The sequence below is a fragment of the Eumetopias jubatus genome, unplaced genomic scaffold (assembly GCF_037043125.1).
Source record: "Eumetopias jubatus isolate StellerSeaLion01/CBP00866 unplaced genomic scaffold, mEumJub1_p1.0 scaffold_14, whole genome shotgun sequence".
NCBI classification, from domain to species: Eukaryota; Metazoa; Chordata; class Mammalia; order Carnivora; family Otariidae; genus Eumetopias; species Eumetopias jubatus.
Genome location: NW_028274820.1, coordinates 933570 through 950281, shown reverse-complemented (window position 1 = coordinate 950281; position 16712 = coordinate 933570). Strand labels below are relative to the sequence as shown.

At 61.8% G+C, this 16712-nt stretch overlaps 1 protein-coding gene and 2 non-coding genes across 7 annotated transcripts; all 3 read left to right on the top strand.

The window, feature by feature from the left end:
* The first annotated feature begins 6348 nt into the window (after positions 1 to 6348).
* TBRG4 (transforming growth factor beta regulator 4) lies at positions 6349 to 14829 on the top strand. 5 transcript variants are annotated; one of them, XM_088018332.1, is made up of 12 exons: positions 6349 to 6426; positions 6906 to 7049; positions 7610 to 8073; positions 10262 to 10585; positions 11061 to 11232; positions 11505 to 11662; positions 12174 to 12284; positions 13054 to 13198; positions 13448 to 13693; positions 13822 to 13933; positions 14027 to 14141; positions 14585 to 14829. In XM_088018332.1, the coding sequence occupies exons 2-12, from the start codon at positions 7043 to 7045 to the stop codon at positions 14684 to 14686; spliced, it is 1956 nt and encodes a 651-aa protein (XP_087874458.1). In that variant the 5' UTR covers positions 6349 to 6426; positions 6906 to 7042; the 3' UTR covers positions 14687 to 14829. The 5 variants fall into 5 exon arrangements, with proteins under 5 accessions (XP_087874458.1, XP_087874461.1, XP_087874457.1 ...); XM_088018335.1 differs by having other exon boundaries at positions 6355 to 6462; positions 6906 to 7016; XM_088018331.1 differs by having other exon boundaries at positions 6355 to 6462.
* On the top strand, positions 10754 to 10891 carry LOC114213715 (small nucleolar RNA SNORA5). Its single transcript, XR_003610257.1, has one exon. It is a non-coding gene; the product is annotated as a small nucleolar RNA SNORA5 (small nucleolar RNA).
* On the top strand, positions 11279 to 11413 carry LOC114213714 (small nucleolar RNA SNORA5). Its single transcript, XR_003610256.2, has one exon. It is a non-coding gene; the product is annotated as a small nucleolar RNA SNORA5 (small nucleolar RNA).
* Positions 14830 to 16712: the final 1883 nt, after the last annotated feature.

Sequence of the window (16712 nt, the reverse complement as noted above, 5' to 3'; positions counted from 1 at the left end):
CTAACATCTGCCCTACATGCACACACTGGACACTGACCCGCCGCCCGCCGCTTCCCCCCAGACCCCTCCTCAGGAGCAGTCCTCCGCCCCCAGGGTAAGGGGGCCACTTTCAAATGCTGATCAATGATGAGCCCATGCCCCAACCCCCTCCTCCACGGGGGCCTTAAACTCCAGGCCACTCCCCCCACCCTGCAGTCCTCACCCCCAGGGACCAGAAGACCCGGAGCAGCCCCCACGCAGCAGAGCCAGCCCCGGTCTGGTCCTCCCCACAGAAACCAGAGAGAGGCTGGTACCCACAGTGACCCTCCCCCTGCTTCCTGACCAGGGGCGTCCCTGCGTGCACGGAGTGCCCCTTTCTGATAACTGTGACAACCTGTCTTCAACGGCACTCACCTTCTGATCCCTTGGCCTCGCCACACCTAGGATTTCCTGTTACAGAGTATCTTAAAACGGTCGCTTTCAGGGGCTGGATGTGCATCCAAGAGCGGAGCACGGAGGGGTGGGGGGTCCTCTCCCCGCCCCCCACTCCACCACCGCCCACCACGTGCTCATGGCAGCCCACCCCAGAGCTCCCAGGCCGGGCCGGCTGGCCTCCTGCCCGGGCCACCCAGCTCTATCCCCCTGAAGCACCGCTCCTCTGGGCCGAGGGCCCCCACGCCAGAGCCCGGATGGGCTGGAGCCAGGAGAAGCCAGAAGGGCGGCGGTCAGCACGGTTCAGGGCCGGGCCCCACGCACACGCTGCGCTGAGCACTGGCCACGCCACACCAGGAGGCTCCGCAGGACTTGCCGGTGGACATGGGGGAAGGATGCGCAAGGCAGAAGGGTGGACCCAGTGGAGGAGTGGACGAGGGCCGAATGGAGGAGGAGGAAGGAGGGATGATGGAGAAGGCGGAGGGGCTGGATGTGTTGGTTACGGGTTTGGGGGACCTGACTTCTGGCGGGATTCAGGGTTCAGGAGGGCAGAGCGCTCACCACCCTTCCCCGGCTGGGAGGGAGCCTCTGGCCAGGATGGAGAGGTGCTAGGGGTTCAGGTCTGGAGGAACTCTCCAGGCGCCCCCGGACGGTCCCATCCCCCCTCCGGCCTCAGTTTCCCTCAGGTGAGGAGGGCGTGTGGGACAGGTCCATGTGCCTGGCAGAGCTGGGGCCAGGCTCTGAGGGAACAGGCCTGCAGATCCGATTCCTCTTTCCCTTCCCCCTCCCCCCCTTGGGGGGGGGGTCTTCGGAGGTCCCAAGGGAGGGTCTCTCCCTGAGAGGGGACAGCCTGTGACCAGGTCTGTTGTGAGTCCCCAGGCCCACCCCCAGGCTCTGTGATTCTACAAGGACTCAGCACAGCGCCTTGGCCGCGGCTAGGATGTATTAGGGCAGAAGGAGACTGCAAAACCTGCACAGAAGAGGCACGGGGGTGAACTCTGGAGGGGGCTAGGCGGGAGCTTCCAGCCCTGTCCCCGACTAGCCACAGAGGAGCCCGAGGAGCCGCTGGATTCCCCGGCAACACGCTGCTCTCGGTCTGCCACTCCACCTGCCAGCAAGCACGCCGGACGGGACGGGCTGAGGTCTCCCCAGCAATCCTTCCCCCGTCCCCTTCGAAGGGAGACGAACCCATCTCATCCAGCCTTCTTGTCAGCCTGGTGCTCTTGGCCTCCAGGTCAGCAGCAGCAGGCGGGGAGGGCACTGTCCTGCCCCAGCACCTTGCTGAGGGCGCCGGGCTGGGACCTCCGGCCAAGGCCACTCTGCCCCCAAGTCACCAACAGGCTGGGGGGTAAGGGAGCAAGCCGGGCGGGCCTCACTGGGAGGCGCACAGGACACAGGGTGGTACTGGGGTAAGGAGGAGGAACGCCGAGGGGAGCTAACAGAGCAGAACCAGGAGGGCGACAAAAACAAGGCCGCCCGCATCTTCCCCGCATCCAGCTGGATCCACTGCCTCTGATGGCAGTGGGGGTTCCAAGCTCTGTGCTCAGAACAATTTGAACACCTCCTGCAAAGTCAGAACCTCCACCCCAACCCACAAAACGCAGCCACCCTGTTTCCCAGCCCTGCCCATGAACAAGGAGCCTCTCTCTGGGGAGCATGGCCCGAGGGCCTCTGCACTGCATTGCCTCAGCCAGCACGGAGCGTGGGGCCCCCGGCGAAAATCTGAGTGACCGTGTGGGCTCTGGACGTAGCCCTCAGGCCCGGACGCCGCTCCCCCGAGAGTGAGGTCAGGGGACCCTCTGGTCACCAGGCTGGAGATGCAGCCCGCGGGCAGTGTTTGCTGGAGCGATGACTCCTGGCTCCGGGGAAGTAGGAGAGGCTTTGGGGGGGGGACGCACGGGGCTCTGGGTGGTCTGTCTGTGGCTCCTTGCCATGGCCGGTGAGTCCCCAGACATCGGGTCCCAGGCGAGCCACCCTCGGAACCTCCAGGACCAATGGCGACAGGAACCGTGGCCCTGGCAAGCACCTGTCTACTTCTGCGCCTACGGACCTGCATCTTCAGGACAAGGTGAACGAAGTCACGCAGTGAGTCATCTCGTGTCAGGACTCTGTCACCGGGCACGTTCCCAATGCTCATCTGGAGTGATTCTGGCTGGCAACCATCCCATCGGGGACACAACATGGTGTATGTTCGATCATCCATTGATGACGATCGGATTGCGTCTAGTTTGGGGCTTCTGGGAACGCTTGTGCACAAACGTTGGTGCTGACATGTCTTCCGTTTTCTCAGGGTGCGCACCTAAGAGTCACACAATTTCGAGAAACTGCCCCATTTTCCAAACCAGCTACACCATGCTACACACCCACCAGCAATGCTCAGTGCGCCAAACTCCCCAGGCCCTCGCCAACACCTGTCATCTTTGGGGCTCTGTAGAGGTTGTTTTCACATCAGCCATGTAAGTGGGTGCAAAGGGGCACCTCACTGTGGCTGTGGGCGGCATTTTCCTGAGGACTGGTGACGCTGAGCGTCCTTTCCTGTGCTCATTGGACACGTGTGGGTCTTTGGAGAGACGTCTACTCCAATTCTTTGACCGGTTTTCAACTGGGCAACTGCCGTTTACTGTGGAGGTGTAAGAGCTCTTGGACTTTGCGTCTTTGTTTTGAGGTTCACCCATGTCACTGCATGCACTGCTGCTCATTCCTTTTTTTTTTTTTTAAGATTTTATTTATACATTTGAGACACAGAGACTCTCTGAGAGAGAGAGAGCATGAGCAGGGGCAGAGGCAAAGGGAGAGAGAGAAGCAGGGTCCCTGCTGAGCCAGAAGCCCGAGTCAGGGCTCGATCCCAGGACCCTGAGATCATGACCTGAGCCGAAGGCAGATGCTTACCCATCTGAGCCCCTCAGGCACCCCGTTAATTGCTTTTTATTAATATTTGTTTTCTAGAGCGATTTTAGGTTCACAGCAAAACCAAGTGAGAAGTACCATGAAATCTACCCCTCGTCCCCACAACACACACACACACACGCCCTCCCCCACTATCAGCATCCCCCACTAAATGGTACATTCGTTACGATCAACGAACCCACAAGGACTCATCATGAACATCCAAAGTCCCCAGCTGACGTGACGGCTCCCTCTTGGTGTGTTTATCAGATGGGTTTGGACAAAAGTGTGATATCCACCCACCACAATATCACATAGAATAGCTTCACTGCCCGAAAGATCCTACAGTCTGCCTATTCACCCTTGCCACCCCCAGCCCTGGCAACCACTGACGTCTCCACGGTGCCCATAGTTTTGCCTTTTCCAGAACGTCATACATGTGGATTAACACAGTACTCGGCCTTTGCAAACAGGCTTCCTTCCCTTAGGAACATGCATTCGAGGTTCTTCCGTGTCCTCTCATGGCTTGACAGCTCACTATTTTTTAGTGCTACGTAATATCCCACCAGCTGGATGGTGGGATATTTTGCTTAGCCACCCCGCTCCTGAAGGGCACCCTGGTTGCTTCCAAGTCTTGGTAATTAGGACTGAAGCTGCCAGAGACATCTGTGTGCAGGTTTCCATGTGGATGTTAAGTTTTCGGCTCCTCGGGGGGGGTTCCGAACAGCACGACTGCAGGCCTGCATGGCATCTGAGAGTGTTCCGGCCACTGTCCCAAAAATACCACCAACTCTGTGCCTTACAAACAGCAGAAATCTGTCTCTCACTGTTCTGGATGGAGGCTAAAGGAGCAAGATCGGGGCACCAGGACGGTCACAGGAGGGCTGTCTGTTCTCCACTGCAGACTTTTTGCCGTGCTCTCCGTGGTGGAACCTCAGAGGCTCTGTGGGGTCTCTGTGTGTCTCTCTCTTTTTTTTTTTTTTTGAGCGAGAGAGAGAGCACGCATGCCAGAGGAGGGAGGAGGCAGACTCTGTGCTGAGAGCGGAGCCCCACTACACAAGGCTCGATCCCACAACCCTGCGATCATGACCTGAGCCAAAACCAAGAGTCAGACGCTCAACCAACTGAGTCACCCGGGTGCCCAGGGGTCTCTGTTTTAAAGACACTAACCCCACCATGAAGCCTCCACTCTTCTGACCCAATCACGTCCCGAAGGCCCCACCTCCTAACACCATCACCTTGAACCCTAGATCTCGACATATGAATTGGGGAGACACAGATATTTGGTCCATTGTATATGGTAAGAGTATGTTTAGTTTTGAAATAAAATAGGAAACTTCAAAAGCAGCTGTACCATTTTACAGTCCCACCAGCAAAGGATGAGCAGACATCTGAGGATAGAAACCAAACCAAGAGGAATAATAACAGCAAGAGGAAAAAGAACAGCAACTATACAAGGAAAACAAAAACTTAGAAAAAAAAATCCCTACCACCAAAATCCTTACAGAGATAAGAGAAAATATTACAATCATGAAAAAAAATTGTATAGGGCGCCTGGGTGGCTCAGTCGGTTGGGCGTCTGCCTTCGGCTCAGGTCATGATCCCAGGGTGCTGGGATCCAGTCCCGCATCGGCCCCCCTCTGACCCTCTACCCCCTCATGCCTAGGCTCTCTCTCAAATAAATAACTTACAAAAAAAGGAAAGAAGGGAGGAGAAGGAAAGAACAGGAGGAAGAGAGGGAGGAGTGACACCGCAGACGAACTTTTGGACTCAGAAACGTGAGGAGCTGGGAGGCCAGAGGGTCGTGCAGCCACGGCCTTCAAAAGCAGGAAACGGCTTCTAGCCAGAGCCAGCCGGCCCGACGGGCCAGCGGGTGCGAGCGCACAGTAAGTAGTCCCTTCAGACCCACAAGGTCCGAATCGGCCTCCGCCCCATCAGCTCTCCAGGACCAGCCAGGGCGCACTCCGACAAACTCGCGGCCGGAGGAGCAGCGACAGGACTGCGCAAGGGGGACCCCGCCGACGGCCTCCCGGGATGGAGGGGCCACGCCGGTGGCCCCCGGGAAGGGGGACCCCGCCGACGCGCCCCCGGGAAGGGGGGACCCCGCCGACGCGCCCCCGGGAAGGGGGGACCCCGCCGACTGTCCCCGGGGAGACCCCGCCGACGCGCCCCCGGGAAGGGGGGACCCCGCCGACTGTCCCCGGGAAGGGGGACCCCGCCGACGCGCCCCCGGGAAGGGGGGACCCCGCCGACGCGCCCCCGGGAAGGGGGGACCCCGCCGACTGTCCCCGGGAAGGGGGACCCCGCCGACGGCCTCCCGGGAAGGGGGACCCCGCCGACGCGCCCCCGGGAAGGGGGGACCCCGCCGACGCGCCCCCGGGAAGGGGGGACCCCGCCGACGCCCCCACTGGGGGTCGGAAGGCGCCGGGACCCACCCGATGTGTAGGAGCGGCTAGAGAGGGCTCCGGGGAGAGGCGCTGGACTCTGACGGACACCGGGAGCCGCAATCCGGCGACCACAGGCCGGGGCGAACCGCACGGAGCCGGGAGAGCGCGGCGCAAAGGGACAGTCACCACGCACGGACCTCAGGTGCGCGGGGCTCCGCTTCCCCGCACTTCAGTCTTTCCAAAATTACACGGTCACACCTACAAGCCAGAGACTGCACATAAATTCCACAATTCTACAGAAAACAGAAACCCTGGCAGGACGCAGGCACACCGCGCCTGCATTTCCGCACGACCTCGGCCGGGCACCGTCTCCTCACGGGGACCCGGGGCGGGCTGCAGCGCGCCCAGCCTTCAGCCCCGGGTCCCGGGCGCCTCATTCTTCCCCCTTCCCACCTTCCCTGAGCCCGTCTCTCCCTCCCCTACTTCCCGTCTCCTAGTTTGTGCCCTCAGCAAAGATGGCACCCAGCGAGAAAAGAGCAGCCAGCGTGGTTTCCGGCTGCCTGCCCTCAGCAAAGATGGCAGCCGGCCGGAAAGGGTAGCGCGCATGACTTCCGGTCGGGCGGACCGCGGCTCGGCTCGCTTCCGGCGGCGCTCCGAGTGACGTAGCGAGCGCGCCGCGCGGCGTGAGCCGAGGGCGGTGCGGGGACACATGGAGGTCAGCGGTCGCCCTCGCGGCTGCTGCGTATGTCCGGTGCCGGCGGGGAGGGGGATTCTGGGCGTGAGTCCTGAGGGCTGGAGGGCGCGCCGGGTTGCTGGGGGTCGGGGTCCTGGGGCTGGAGGCGGGGACCCGGCCGGACCGTGCGCACGCGCTCCTCCGCCGCCATCCCGCGTGGTGGCCCGCGGGCCCGGGTGCGGGTGGTCTGTCTGCCCCCGAGGGCCGGGCTTTGAGGCTGGTGTTCGCCTAACCCCAGTGGGGCCCGCGAACCTCAGCTCCCTCCGTAGGCGGCAGGGTTGTCTTCCGCGGGGAGAGGCCCCGCCGCCGGGGCGCCGTGGGTGGGGGACGTTGCTTTTGGGCCCGTGTCCCTCCGGAGCCTCCGCTTTTCGGTGATCAGACCGAGGGTCTTAGAGCTGCGGTGCGCTGGTGGGCGAGTGAAGCGTGACGGCCGGTTGCCAAGTTCCGGGAAATGGAAGCAACGTTGAACGCGCTCTCTGCTTTGGCAGGAGGGGAGGCCCGGGCCCTTGCCGTGCGCCGGCCGTTGGATCGCCCTGCTGTGCGAGACGGTGCGAGCGGTTAGAGGCCGCAGCAGCAGGATGCGTGACGGGTCCTTGGAGGTAACGTCTCGCCTGGCTGTGGAGGCATGAAGGGTGATTTCCTGGGTCCTGGGGTGTCGGGGGCAGGAGGGGGAACAGCAGGGCCTGCCGGGCTCTCCTGAAGGTGCGGGGCCTGTGGGAGGTGGGAGTGTGCTGCAGGGAGGTCGTCCGGGTGTGAAGCTGTGGGACGTGGGTTACGTGTCCTGGGTTTTCCAGGAGCTGCTTGAGGTAAAATGTCTTGTCCCGCGTCTCTGCAAGTCAGCGATTCTTAATCCTGGGTGCCTTTGAAGTAAGAGAGTGAATGCCTGCAGAGCCACACCTAGGAGGCCTCGGTCTGGATCGTTGAACTAGGTGGTTCCAAGCACAGCCAGGACTGGCACTCTACAGCCCAAGCTGTAATGCTCCTGCGTTTGGGTGTTTGGTCACATTCTACGCTGAAACGAAAAGCCTGTGAGCTTTTTGCTTCAGAACGCACTGGCGTGCCCAGGGACAGGCAGAAAGGCGAGGTTCCCGCTGGTGTGGAGAGAGTGGCCGTGGTTTCATCTGTCCTGCTCTCATGTCTGGGAGTCAGGAGCTCTGCCTGCATCACCCCTTTCTCTCCTTTGTCTTTTCAGGGCTGTGGGACCACTTGTTAGCAGTCGTGCCTGCCTGTGCGCCCCCCGTCATGGCGGCTCGCCTGGTGAAACGATGCGCATGCCTCCTGAGGGAGGCCTCCCTTGTGGCCCCTGCCGTGGCTCCAGTTGGCCGACTGAGATTTACCCAGGTCACCCCCAGGACTCTGACTTCCTCAGCTACCTCGCCCAGTTCCCACTTCCCAGGTTCCTTGTCAGGGCTCTCAGAGAAGGAACAAGTGTTCACCACCAGGCCAGAGCAGCAAGAGGTGGACCAGCTCATCCAAAAGGCCACCCGGCCAGAGGAGCTCCTGGAGCTGCTCGATGGTGGTCACTGCCTGCAGGAGAACCACGCCGCCCTCATGCTCATCCAGCTTTCTCGCCTGCTCTCTGACAAGCCAGAGTACAAGGCCTTGCTCATGCAGGATGCCCGCTTTCAGCGGCTTCTCCAGCTTGTCGACGGCCAGGTGGGTTTCTAGAATGTTCTCTGAGGGTTCAACGGGCAGAAAACAGTGGCATCGGAGTCCAGAGCAGCCACTCGCTTTCTATAGGCAGGAACCCTGCTGCTTTCTTAGTTCTCCACATCCTGTGGTTTTTCATTTTGTAGAGTCTTTATTCTGTTAATCCTCTTCACAGCCCCAGTAGGTGAATATTACTGTCCTTCTCTTCCAAGCAGTAAATGGGACGTGAAAATGGACGCACAGGAAGCGAGCTGGTCTTTCTCTGTTTCTGGGGTGCTTTTTCCCTGGCCAGGCCATCCTGACTTGGGTAGCTCCCCTCCAGTATCTGGCTCACAGTGAGCACACCCCTGATGCTGGAGGAGATGCTGAGGGGCTAATGAAGGGTGCCAGACAGCCGGGCTGAGCGTGGCCATCATCCAGCTGGCCAGATCCTTACCCGCGAGTACAGAGAGAAGGGGGGACCTGTCTGTGTGGCACTGGCGGCGGGGGGGGGTGGCGCACACCAGTTGTTGGCTCTGGCCTTGTCAGCCCACATTCCCTCCCCTGCTCCGCGCTGGAGGGAAGAAGACATGCTTCTGTCACTGAGCACCAGAGCCTTGTATCCAGTTATCAGAGGTGACGAGGAGGAGATTCATAGTTCAAGGGTGGAGTTTCTGGACTGCAGGGCAGGAAAGCAGTGGGCGTGGCTGGCTGTTTTTTTAACGAGATAGGCTAACAGAAAATGTCAGAACGCTCGAGAGTAGTAAGGGAAGTATCGAGTCATGGAGTTTTCTGTCTTAGTGAAACGTGTGCGTGCACTGGGGTCACGACAGAAGGTCACTTCTCTCTGATGCTGTCGATCTAATCCCTTATCGAGTTCCTTGTTCTGAGACTGTGATCTTGATTGTTATTTATTAAGTATTTGGTACACACACAGATAACTGAAGCACGTTTTAGGAGATGAGAGGGGATGTTGTAACTAGTTTATGAGCCAGAACAAACTGGGAACAAAGTAGGATGCGAACGATGACCAAGCTTCCTTTTAAAAGTCGCCCTGCCATCCAGGAGACGCACAGGTGCAGGCATCAGGTTTCCTGATACGGACTCAAATTCTGCACTTGCTGGCCTCCCAGCCCTTCACTGGCTCCCGTGTTTGCGCTGCACCCCCTCTGTGTGGTCCCATTTCACAGATGCAGGGAGCGGCCCCACCAGAAGGGGCAGAGTTAGAGGCTCAGTGCTGCCGACAGAGCCCCCCATGAACACCCGGGTCCTGGCTCCCCTGTGGGGCCTCTGCAAGGGTGTGAGCCAGGCTGGAGGGGCCCCCTGGAAACACGCCCTGCTGGGAACAGCGGGGTCCCCCTTGTCAGAAGCAGCCCCCGAGGAGGAGGGAGATGGTGGCGCCGCCGGCATGGGGCTTTGGGGACACTGTGTGGGGTGAAGCCTCACAGGCTGTGGGTGCCTGAGGTGACGATGGTGGTGGCAGGTGAACAGCCGGCCTCTCTTCCCTGACGCCTGGGGGTGTAGGGGCAGCTGGGCCTCCTCTTGCCCACATATGCCAGGGCTGCTTTGTGGGGCTTCACGCCTTGGGGAGGAGGGGCGGGGTGGGGCAGCGGGGCACCGGCACCTGGACCTGCTCTGCAGGGTGTCGGCTTCGCTCTCATCGGCGTTCCTGAGAGACGCAATGTTCTCAGGAGCTGTAGGACTGCTCCGTTGGAGAAGAGGGGTTTAGGGTTTGGGACTTCTCAGACTCGATAGAGCAGTTGTTTGCCCAAGAAAAGTCAGCATGTCTGACAGCTAACAAGCGTCATGTCACTGCCAGCAAAAGAACCAGCAGGTTGACAGAATGTGACCCTGAGTCAGCCCTGCAGGCTTTCCCCTGACTTCTGGACCTGACGGCTTGCTTGGGTTTGGGTCTGCACGTGCAAGAGGGCACTTGTCAGGCGTGCCCACCGTGCAGATCCGTGGCCAGGTCTCTGTGTAACCGGCCACCTCCGTGGAATCTGCATTGGGGAAAGCCGAGGGGAATTGCCCTTCTCGCGCAGAGCTCTTATGTGCAGGTGGCTCCGACAGCTGGCGGAGTGGGGCGGGCTGCCGGAAGTGCCCGCCTTCCAGCAGTGGGTGGGGAGCCGTGCTGGGCAGGCAGCTTCCAGCCCAGACCCCTGGCACGGGACAGGTCGGGTCTCAGGTGTGACTTCCCTGTGTCCTCCCCGCCCAGATAGCCTCGGTCTGGCACGGACCCCTCGTGAGGCTGCTCCGGAGCCTCTACGCACTGGCGCTCCCGGCGGCCTGCAAGGAGCTGCAGTCGGTGGAGCAGGAGGTACGGTGGCGCATGCGCAGGCTCAAGTACAAGCACCTGGCCTTCCTGGCAGAGTCCAGCGCCACCTACATGCAGGAGCGGGGCTCCCAGGAGCTGCTGGCCGAGCTGCTCGTGCACTTGGAGCGGCGCTGGGCAGAAATCGAAGATGGCCGCATGGTGGTGGCCATGATGGCGAAGACAGGGCCCCTGTCGGAGCCGCTGATGAACCGCCTGGAGGACAAGGTACTGGGGCAGGAGGCCTGGGCAGCCACAAGCACGCTCTGTGGCCATGCTGATGAGCCTGGCGTGCCTCATCTTCTCTAGAACTACCTTGTGCGTGTAACCTGGGCCGGCCAGTGGCCTGGCTCCAGGCTGGCGCTTCCTGGTGATGTCATGCCCCCACTCCTGCCCTGCAGTCAAGTCAAATTCAGCCCCTGTTCCCATTGTAGTGGGTGCTGGCCCAGATGGCTGCCACAGCAAGCCCTGCGGCTCATGGGCCCCGGGTCCCCCCATGCTGGGACCTGGGGATAAGTCTGGCTGCAGACAGGGCGCCCCGGGCCCGGGGGTTCCCCGGATGGGAGCTGAGGCAGGCCCCACACAGCCGGGGCCTGGGGTTAGTGAGCTCAGGTCCAGTCGCTGTCCCACAGGGGCCACACAGCGCTGCCTGGGAGCCCTGGCCTCGGCCGTCCAGCTGACCGCTGCCGGCTGTGATTGACAGTGCCTGGAGCTGGTAGAACAATTCGGCCCCGACGAGCTGCGGAAGGTGCTGGTGACGCTGGCCACTCAGAACCGGCGCTGCGTGCCCTTGCTGCGAGCCATCTCTTACCACCTGGTCCAGAAGCCCTTCCCCCTGACGAAAGGCATACTCTTGGACCTGGCGTACGCCTACGGTGAGCCCTTGCCACCGGGAGCAGTGGGGGGAGAGGGCGCTCTGGCCGCAGCTGTGTCAAATTCGGTGCCCGCCCGCCCCGTGGCTTGCACTGGCCCGAAAGGCTGCCACAGAAACGCTGTGACCCATGGGCCCTGATCCCTCGTGCTTGGCCTCAGGGATAAATTTGGTCACGGACACCTCGCCCCCAGACCAGGCTGGGGTGGCTGGGTGGCTCCCAGGGCAGCCTGCCAACCCTCACGGGGTGAACCCTGTGCTTGCTCTGTCCCGAAGGCAAACTTGGCTTCCAGCAGCCCCAGGTGTTCCAGCGCCTGGCTGCCGACCTGCTACCCCACACGCCCCGCCTGACGTCCGGCGAGGTGGCCCGCTGTGCCAAGTCCTTCGCCCTCCTCAAGTGGCTCAGCGGGCCTCTGTTTGAGGCCTTCGTCCAGGTGAGCCGGGCAGAGCCCTGAAGCCTGGGCTGGAACGGCCTTGTGGGCCTGACCCCCTCAAGGAGCGGGTTCCCTGCCCCTTCCATCAGGGAGGCACAGCCGGCCAGACACACTGCCTAGTTGCAGATCGGGGGTTCCTCCCCGGGTCATTAAGTGGTGCAGACGAATGGGTGAGGATGGTGTCCTTTGTCCTCTCACTGACCTTGGGAGGAATTTATGTCTTTGGGTGGCTGTCGCAGGGAGTAGTATGGACGGCCAGGCTCTCAGCTCACAGCTCCCAGAACAGCAGCGAGGAAAGATGCTTATGTTTGCATGCAGCTGCCTGAGGCTGTGCCGGGGGGATGCAACATTTCTAGAGCCTCTGCCGGGCAGCTCTCTAGGGTCCCAGCCTCTGGGGGATGGCAGCTGCTGCCAGGGAAGGTCTAGGTGGTCCCAGGTAGCTGGGGTCACGCGCCCTGTGGGAGGGACGGGTCCGTCTTACGCTGTCCCCCGCTTCATGTGGCCGGCCTAGCACGTCCTGGACAGAGCCCAGACCATCCCGGTGCCGCACCTGTGCAACGTGCTCCTGGCCTTCGCGCATCTGAACTTCCACCCGGAGCGGGAGGACCAGTTCTTCAGCCTGGTACGGTCTGTGCACCCCTGCTCCCCCATTCTCTTCCCTTGGTTTGCCGGCTGCCGCAGGGCTCCTGGGGTGCAGCTTCAGGCTGGACTTCTGCATGGGGGCCAGCTAGAGCCACATGGCACACATTGTCTGGGCACCAAAGACGTGCAATCCCCCACGCCTGCTCTGTGGCCCAGAACAGCTGCTGCTCAGGAGGTGTCGGCCGGCTCACTCGCCGCACAGTCAGGGGTGGGGGACCCCTGGTCTCCGTTCCTGAGGCTTCCTGAATGCCCCGCTGACGCTGCTGGCAGGGCTGCATGCTGTGCAGGCCACCGTGCAGAGTGCATCCATGCAGGGGTGAGGCGTCCCGCGTGTGCACCACCGGCTTTGACCCTGGGCCTCCATGTGGCACCACCCCAGCAGGCCAGCTGTGGCTCCTTTCATAGCCTCCAACTCCCCTCAAGGCCAGAAGCATGTCCCTGGCCTCGGGCCTGCTTGCCGCGTTAAGGGAGACGTGATTTCGGGGCACGGACTTGCTGCTGGGAGGGGCCGGAACGTCTGCCTGAAGGTCGTGCTGTCTGGGTTGGCCCTGGGTGCTGAGGAGAGTTTCTGGTACTCTCTACAAAGGGCTGCCCCACGCCTGACCGAGAGCAGCAGCAGGAATCCCCCCATAGCTGCTTTGGGCGTCAGTGCGGCCAAGTCATTCGGGAGCCCTTAGCACTGCTGGCCTGGGGACGTTGGCGGCCGCTGAGGGAAGCCCCCTCCCTCTGCCCGCCCTGTTGTCACCCAGGTTCACGAGAAGCTGGGCTCAGCGCTGATGGGCCTGCACCCAGCACTGCAGGTGGACGTGGTGTGGGCCCTGTGCGTGCTGCAGCAGGTGCAGGAGGCAGAGCTGCAGGCCGTGTTGCGCCCTGACCTGCACACCCGCTTCCTAGGTGAGCGGCGGGGTGTCCCCTCCTCTCCTAAGTGATGCTGAGCCCGCGCAGCGCCCCGAGCTCACCAGGCACTGGCTGCTCCTCCGCCCCCTCCCTGTGGGTAGCCCACAGACCCCCTCCTGGTGACGCATGTAGTTCCGGGGGCAGCACGGGAGCAGGGTGCCACTGTCCCCCACCTGGCCCGCATGTCCCTCCACCCCGGTGCCGCCCTCAGCTCCCCCTTTCTTCTCACGCTGTCTTCTCCCTCAGAGGGCGGGTCCCCGAAGGATCAGAGCACCTTCCAGAAGCTGCTCCACATCAATGCTAGCGCCCAGCTGGAGCACCCAGAGTACACTGGCCCCCATCTGCCAGCCTCAGCCCTGGTCCCCAGACTCTCAGCTCTCGACAGGAAGGTGACCCCCTTGCAGAAGGAGCTGCAGGACACGCTGAAGGGACTGCTGGAGGGCAGCAGCAGGGGCAGCTTCATGGTGCCCACGCAGTACGGCTGGGTCCTGGGTGAGGCCCTCCCCACGCTCCCCCTGCTGACGGCCACAGGGCTGCTGCTTGTTTGGCCCCTCTGCTGTGAGGAGGGCCCTGCGCCCCCAGGGACAGTCCCCAACATGTGCACCCACACCCCTCCCTAGACGCCGAGGTGCTGCTGGACTCTGAAAGCCAGTTCCTGCCCCCCAGGGACTTCGTGGCCCCTCATCTCGCCCCACCCTCTGGGAGCCAGCCGCTGCCCCCCGGGGCCAAGAGGTAGGCAGCCACGCTGCTTCTCTGGGGCCCCTCCTCCCTCCGAGGGCCCTAGGGAGTATACTCCGCTCCAGCTCCGTGCCCCTTCCCCTCCAGGCTGGCCTTCCTGCGGTGGGAGTTCCCCAGCTATGGCAGCCGGAGCCGAGACTTGCTGGGGCGCTTCGCGCTGGCCCGGCGCCACGTGCAGGCCGCTGGCTTCCTGGTGGTGGACGTGAGTACTGTCGGGGCCCAGCCCCGGAGGCTGGCCACGCCAGGGGCCCCCCTTGACACGGGAGAAAGGGAAGCTTGGAAGGTGGTATTTCACGCCGCAGTTCCTGGGATCCGCTCAGGGCCTTGCAGACCAGGTCTGCACGCCAGCCCCGGAGTGCACTGTCCCGTACAGGCCAGAGGACGCGGGAGCGTCCTTAAATACCGCGTGACGGTTTGGTCACATTTATATCTTGGGTGGATTTCTGTCTTTAACAATCTTTAAAAATTAAAAAGTTGTTCTGGGGTGCCACGGACTCTCGGATCCCTGGCCGCAAAGATCAGCGCCCTGTATCTCTGAGCACTGAGGCAAGCGGGGCGTCTTCCCTGGCCACAGTCCTACAGCTCTGTGGGCTTGGGAGCCAGGGGTGCGGGTGCAGAGCAGGGGTCCCCACGCCCTCCCCGCAGGTCCCGTACTACGAGTGGCTGGAACTCAGGTCTGAATGGCAGAAGGGCGCCTACCTGAAGGACAAGATGCGGAAAGCGGTGGCAGAGGAGCTGGCCAAGTGACCGTCCCGAGCCGTGGACCATGTTCGTGGGGGGCCGGGCTCCCCCAAGGCCTGACCAGGGCCACTTGGACACAACGTCCCTGCGCGAGCTTGCCGGCAGCTCCTGCCTCCCGTGGCCAATAAACCTGTGACTTTGGTTTTCAACACCAGGAGGCGCCCCGGCCTTTGTCCCCATCACCACTCTCCGCGCTGCTGTCGGCGTGGCTGGCTGGTCCCCGCTACTGCCTCCCCAGGCCCTCGTCCCGGCCGCGCGCGCGCACGGTGCATCGGCACGGATGGAGCCCCACGCTTCCGATCTTGGGGCCATGAGGACCTTCCTGGGCAGGCCCCTGGGTTTTGAGCATGTGGCTTGGGGTTCTCGTGGCGGTGTGGGTACTGAGCACAGTCGTCCTGGGAGGTTCTCGTGCCCGTGGTCGTGGGAGCAGGGGGACCCCAAGGAGCCGGGCTGACACTAGGTCCAGAGCAGAGGAAAGTGCGCTCAGCTGACACAGCGGGGCTGGCGACCCCGCCCTGCCATCCCAGCCAGGCCAGGGGGCCCTGGTATCGTGTGCCTGCGCGCCCTGACCCTCTTTTGCCACCACCACCACTGCTGCCACACCCCCAGACGCCGGGAAGAACAGTGTGCCTCCGTCCCGGTCCCTCGTTGGAGACTTCGTAGGTGGAGCAGACAAGAGGGTGACCACTGCTGTTAGCCCCCTGCAGCTCAGGGTGGGGGAGGGAGCCGGGGAGAAGCGCCACCTCCACCCTGGGTCCCCAGGCCAGCCATTCCCCACACCTCCAGAGGGGTCTCTTCCTGACACTTGCAGCTCGCCTGGGGGTGGACGGGGAGCCGTCGGACACGTTTGCACAGGCTGGTGGCCGTCCCTCATCAGGTGGGAGGGCACAGCCACGGTGGCCCAGGCAAGATGAGCCGGGAGGACGTGCCACGGTGAAGGACTGCCGTGGGCAGGTGCCAGGGCCTCGGAGGGCCCGCTGAGGACGCACAAGCTGGTCCTGTGCACTGCTCGGGACCACCGGCCTCCACGGGAGACGCTCTGGTCCCTTTGCGCTTGTGAGGAGGGACATGGTAGCTTTGTCCTCCCGGTTTCCTCATCGGTGACCTCTCAGCACTGGCGGGTGTTGCACCGGGACACTGACGGGGATGGGAGTCCCCAGGCAGGACCCTTGCGCCTTCTATACCCACGCGTCCCCCTTGCTGGCTGCCACCCCTTTGTTCTCCATTCCTATCCTGGCTTCAAGACCTTCCTGTAGAGGAATCTGCGTGGCCCTCTGGTTGGGTCTGCACTAGCTCCCTCGGGGGCTCATGAGGGTTCCCTGTGCCAGTCCTGCCCTGCCCCTGCAGTTAGATGGCTCAGCCCTGCCCACAAGGATGGCGGGAACCCCAGTACTCGGATAAATGCCCGGGAGCTCAGCTGTCACTGTGCCGTCGTGCGTTCCCGCCAGCAGAGGGGAGCCCTGAGGTCTGCCGCGTGCTCACCATGCGTCCTCACAGATGTGGCTAGGATTCCAGAAGGTGGTGCATCTCCCCCTGTGGCCAGTGCTGGGGAGCCCTCTTCATTCTAGCCAGCTTGATGTGCGTTTCCACGACAACCAGTGATCTATCCTCACACGTGCTTACTGTCCATTTGCGTCATCTTTGGAGGAATACCTATTCTGATTCTGTGTCTCGGTTTTAGGTCATCTGAGTTGTAAAAGTATGTTCTAGAAACCAGTCCCTCGTTGGAGAAAGGATTTGCAAATGCTTATTCCCATTTTGTGGATTGTATTTTCACTTTCTTGATGGTGTCCTTGCGGCCACAAAGATTGAAGTTTCTGGGAGGTCCACTCTTTTTTCTTCTGATTGTGCTTTGGAGGGTCATATCTCAAAATCCCTTGGTGAATCTAGGTCTTGAAAATATACCTGTGTCTTCCAAGAAGACACAGACAAAATTTGTAATTTTGCCCTTACGTTATTACCTATTTTGAGTTAAGTTTTGTATTTGGTACGTGTTTAGTGTCAACTACATTCTTTTGCATGTGACTGTCCA

Excerpts from the sequence above, each read along its gene's own strand:
- TBRG4 (XM_088018332.1), top strand. Across the intron at positions 13,694-13,821 it reads GCAGTACGGCTGGGTCCTGG|ACGCCGAGGTGCTGCTGGAC; the intron begins GTGAGGCCCTCC and ends ACCCCTCCCTAG. Across the intron at positions 13,934-14,026 it reads CTGCCCCCCGGGGCCAAGAG|GCTGGCCTTCCTGCGGTGGG; the intron begins GTAGGCAGCCAC and ends CTTCCCCTCCAG.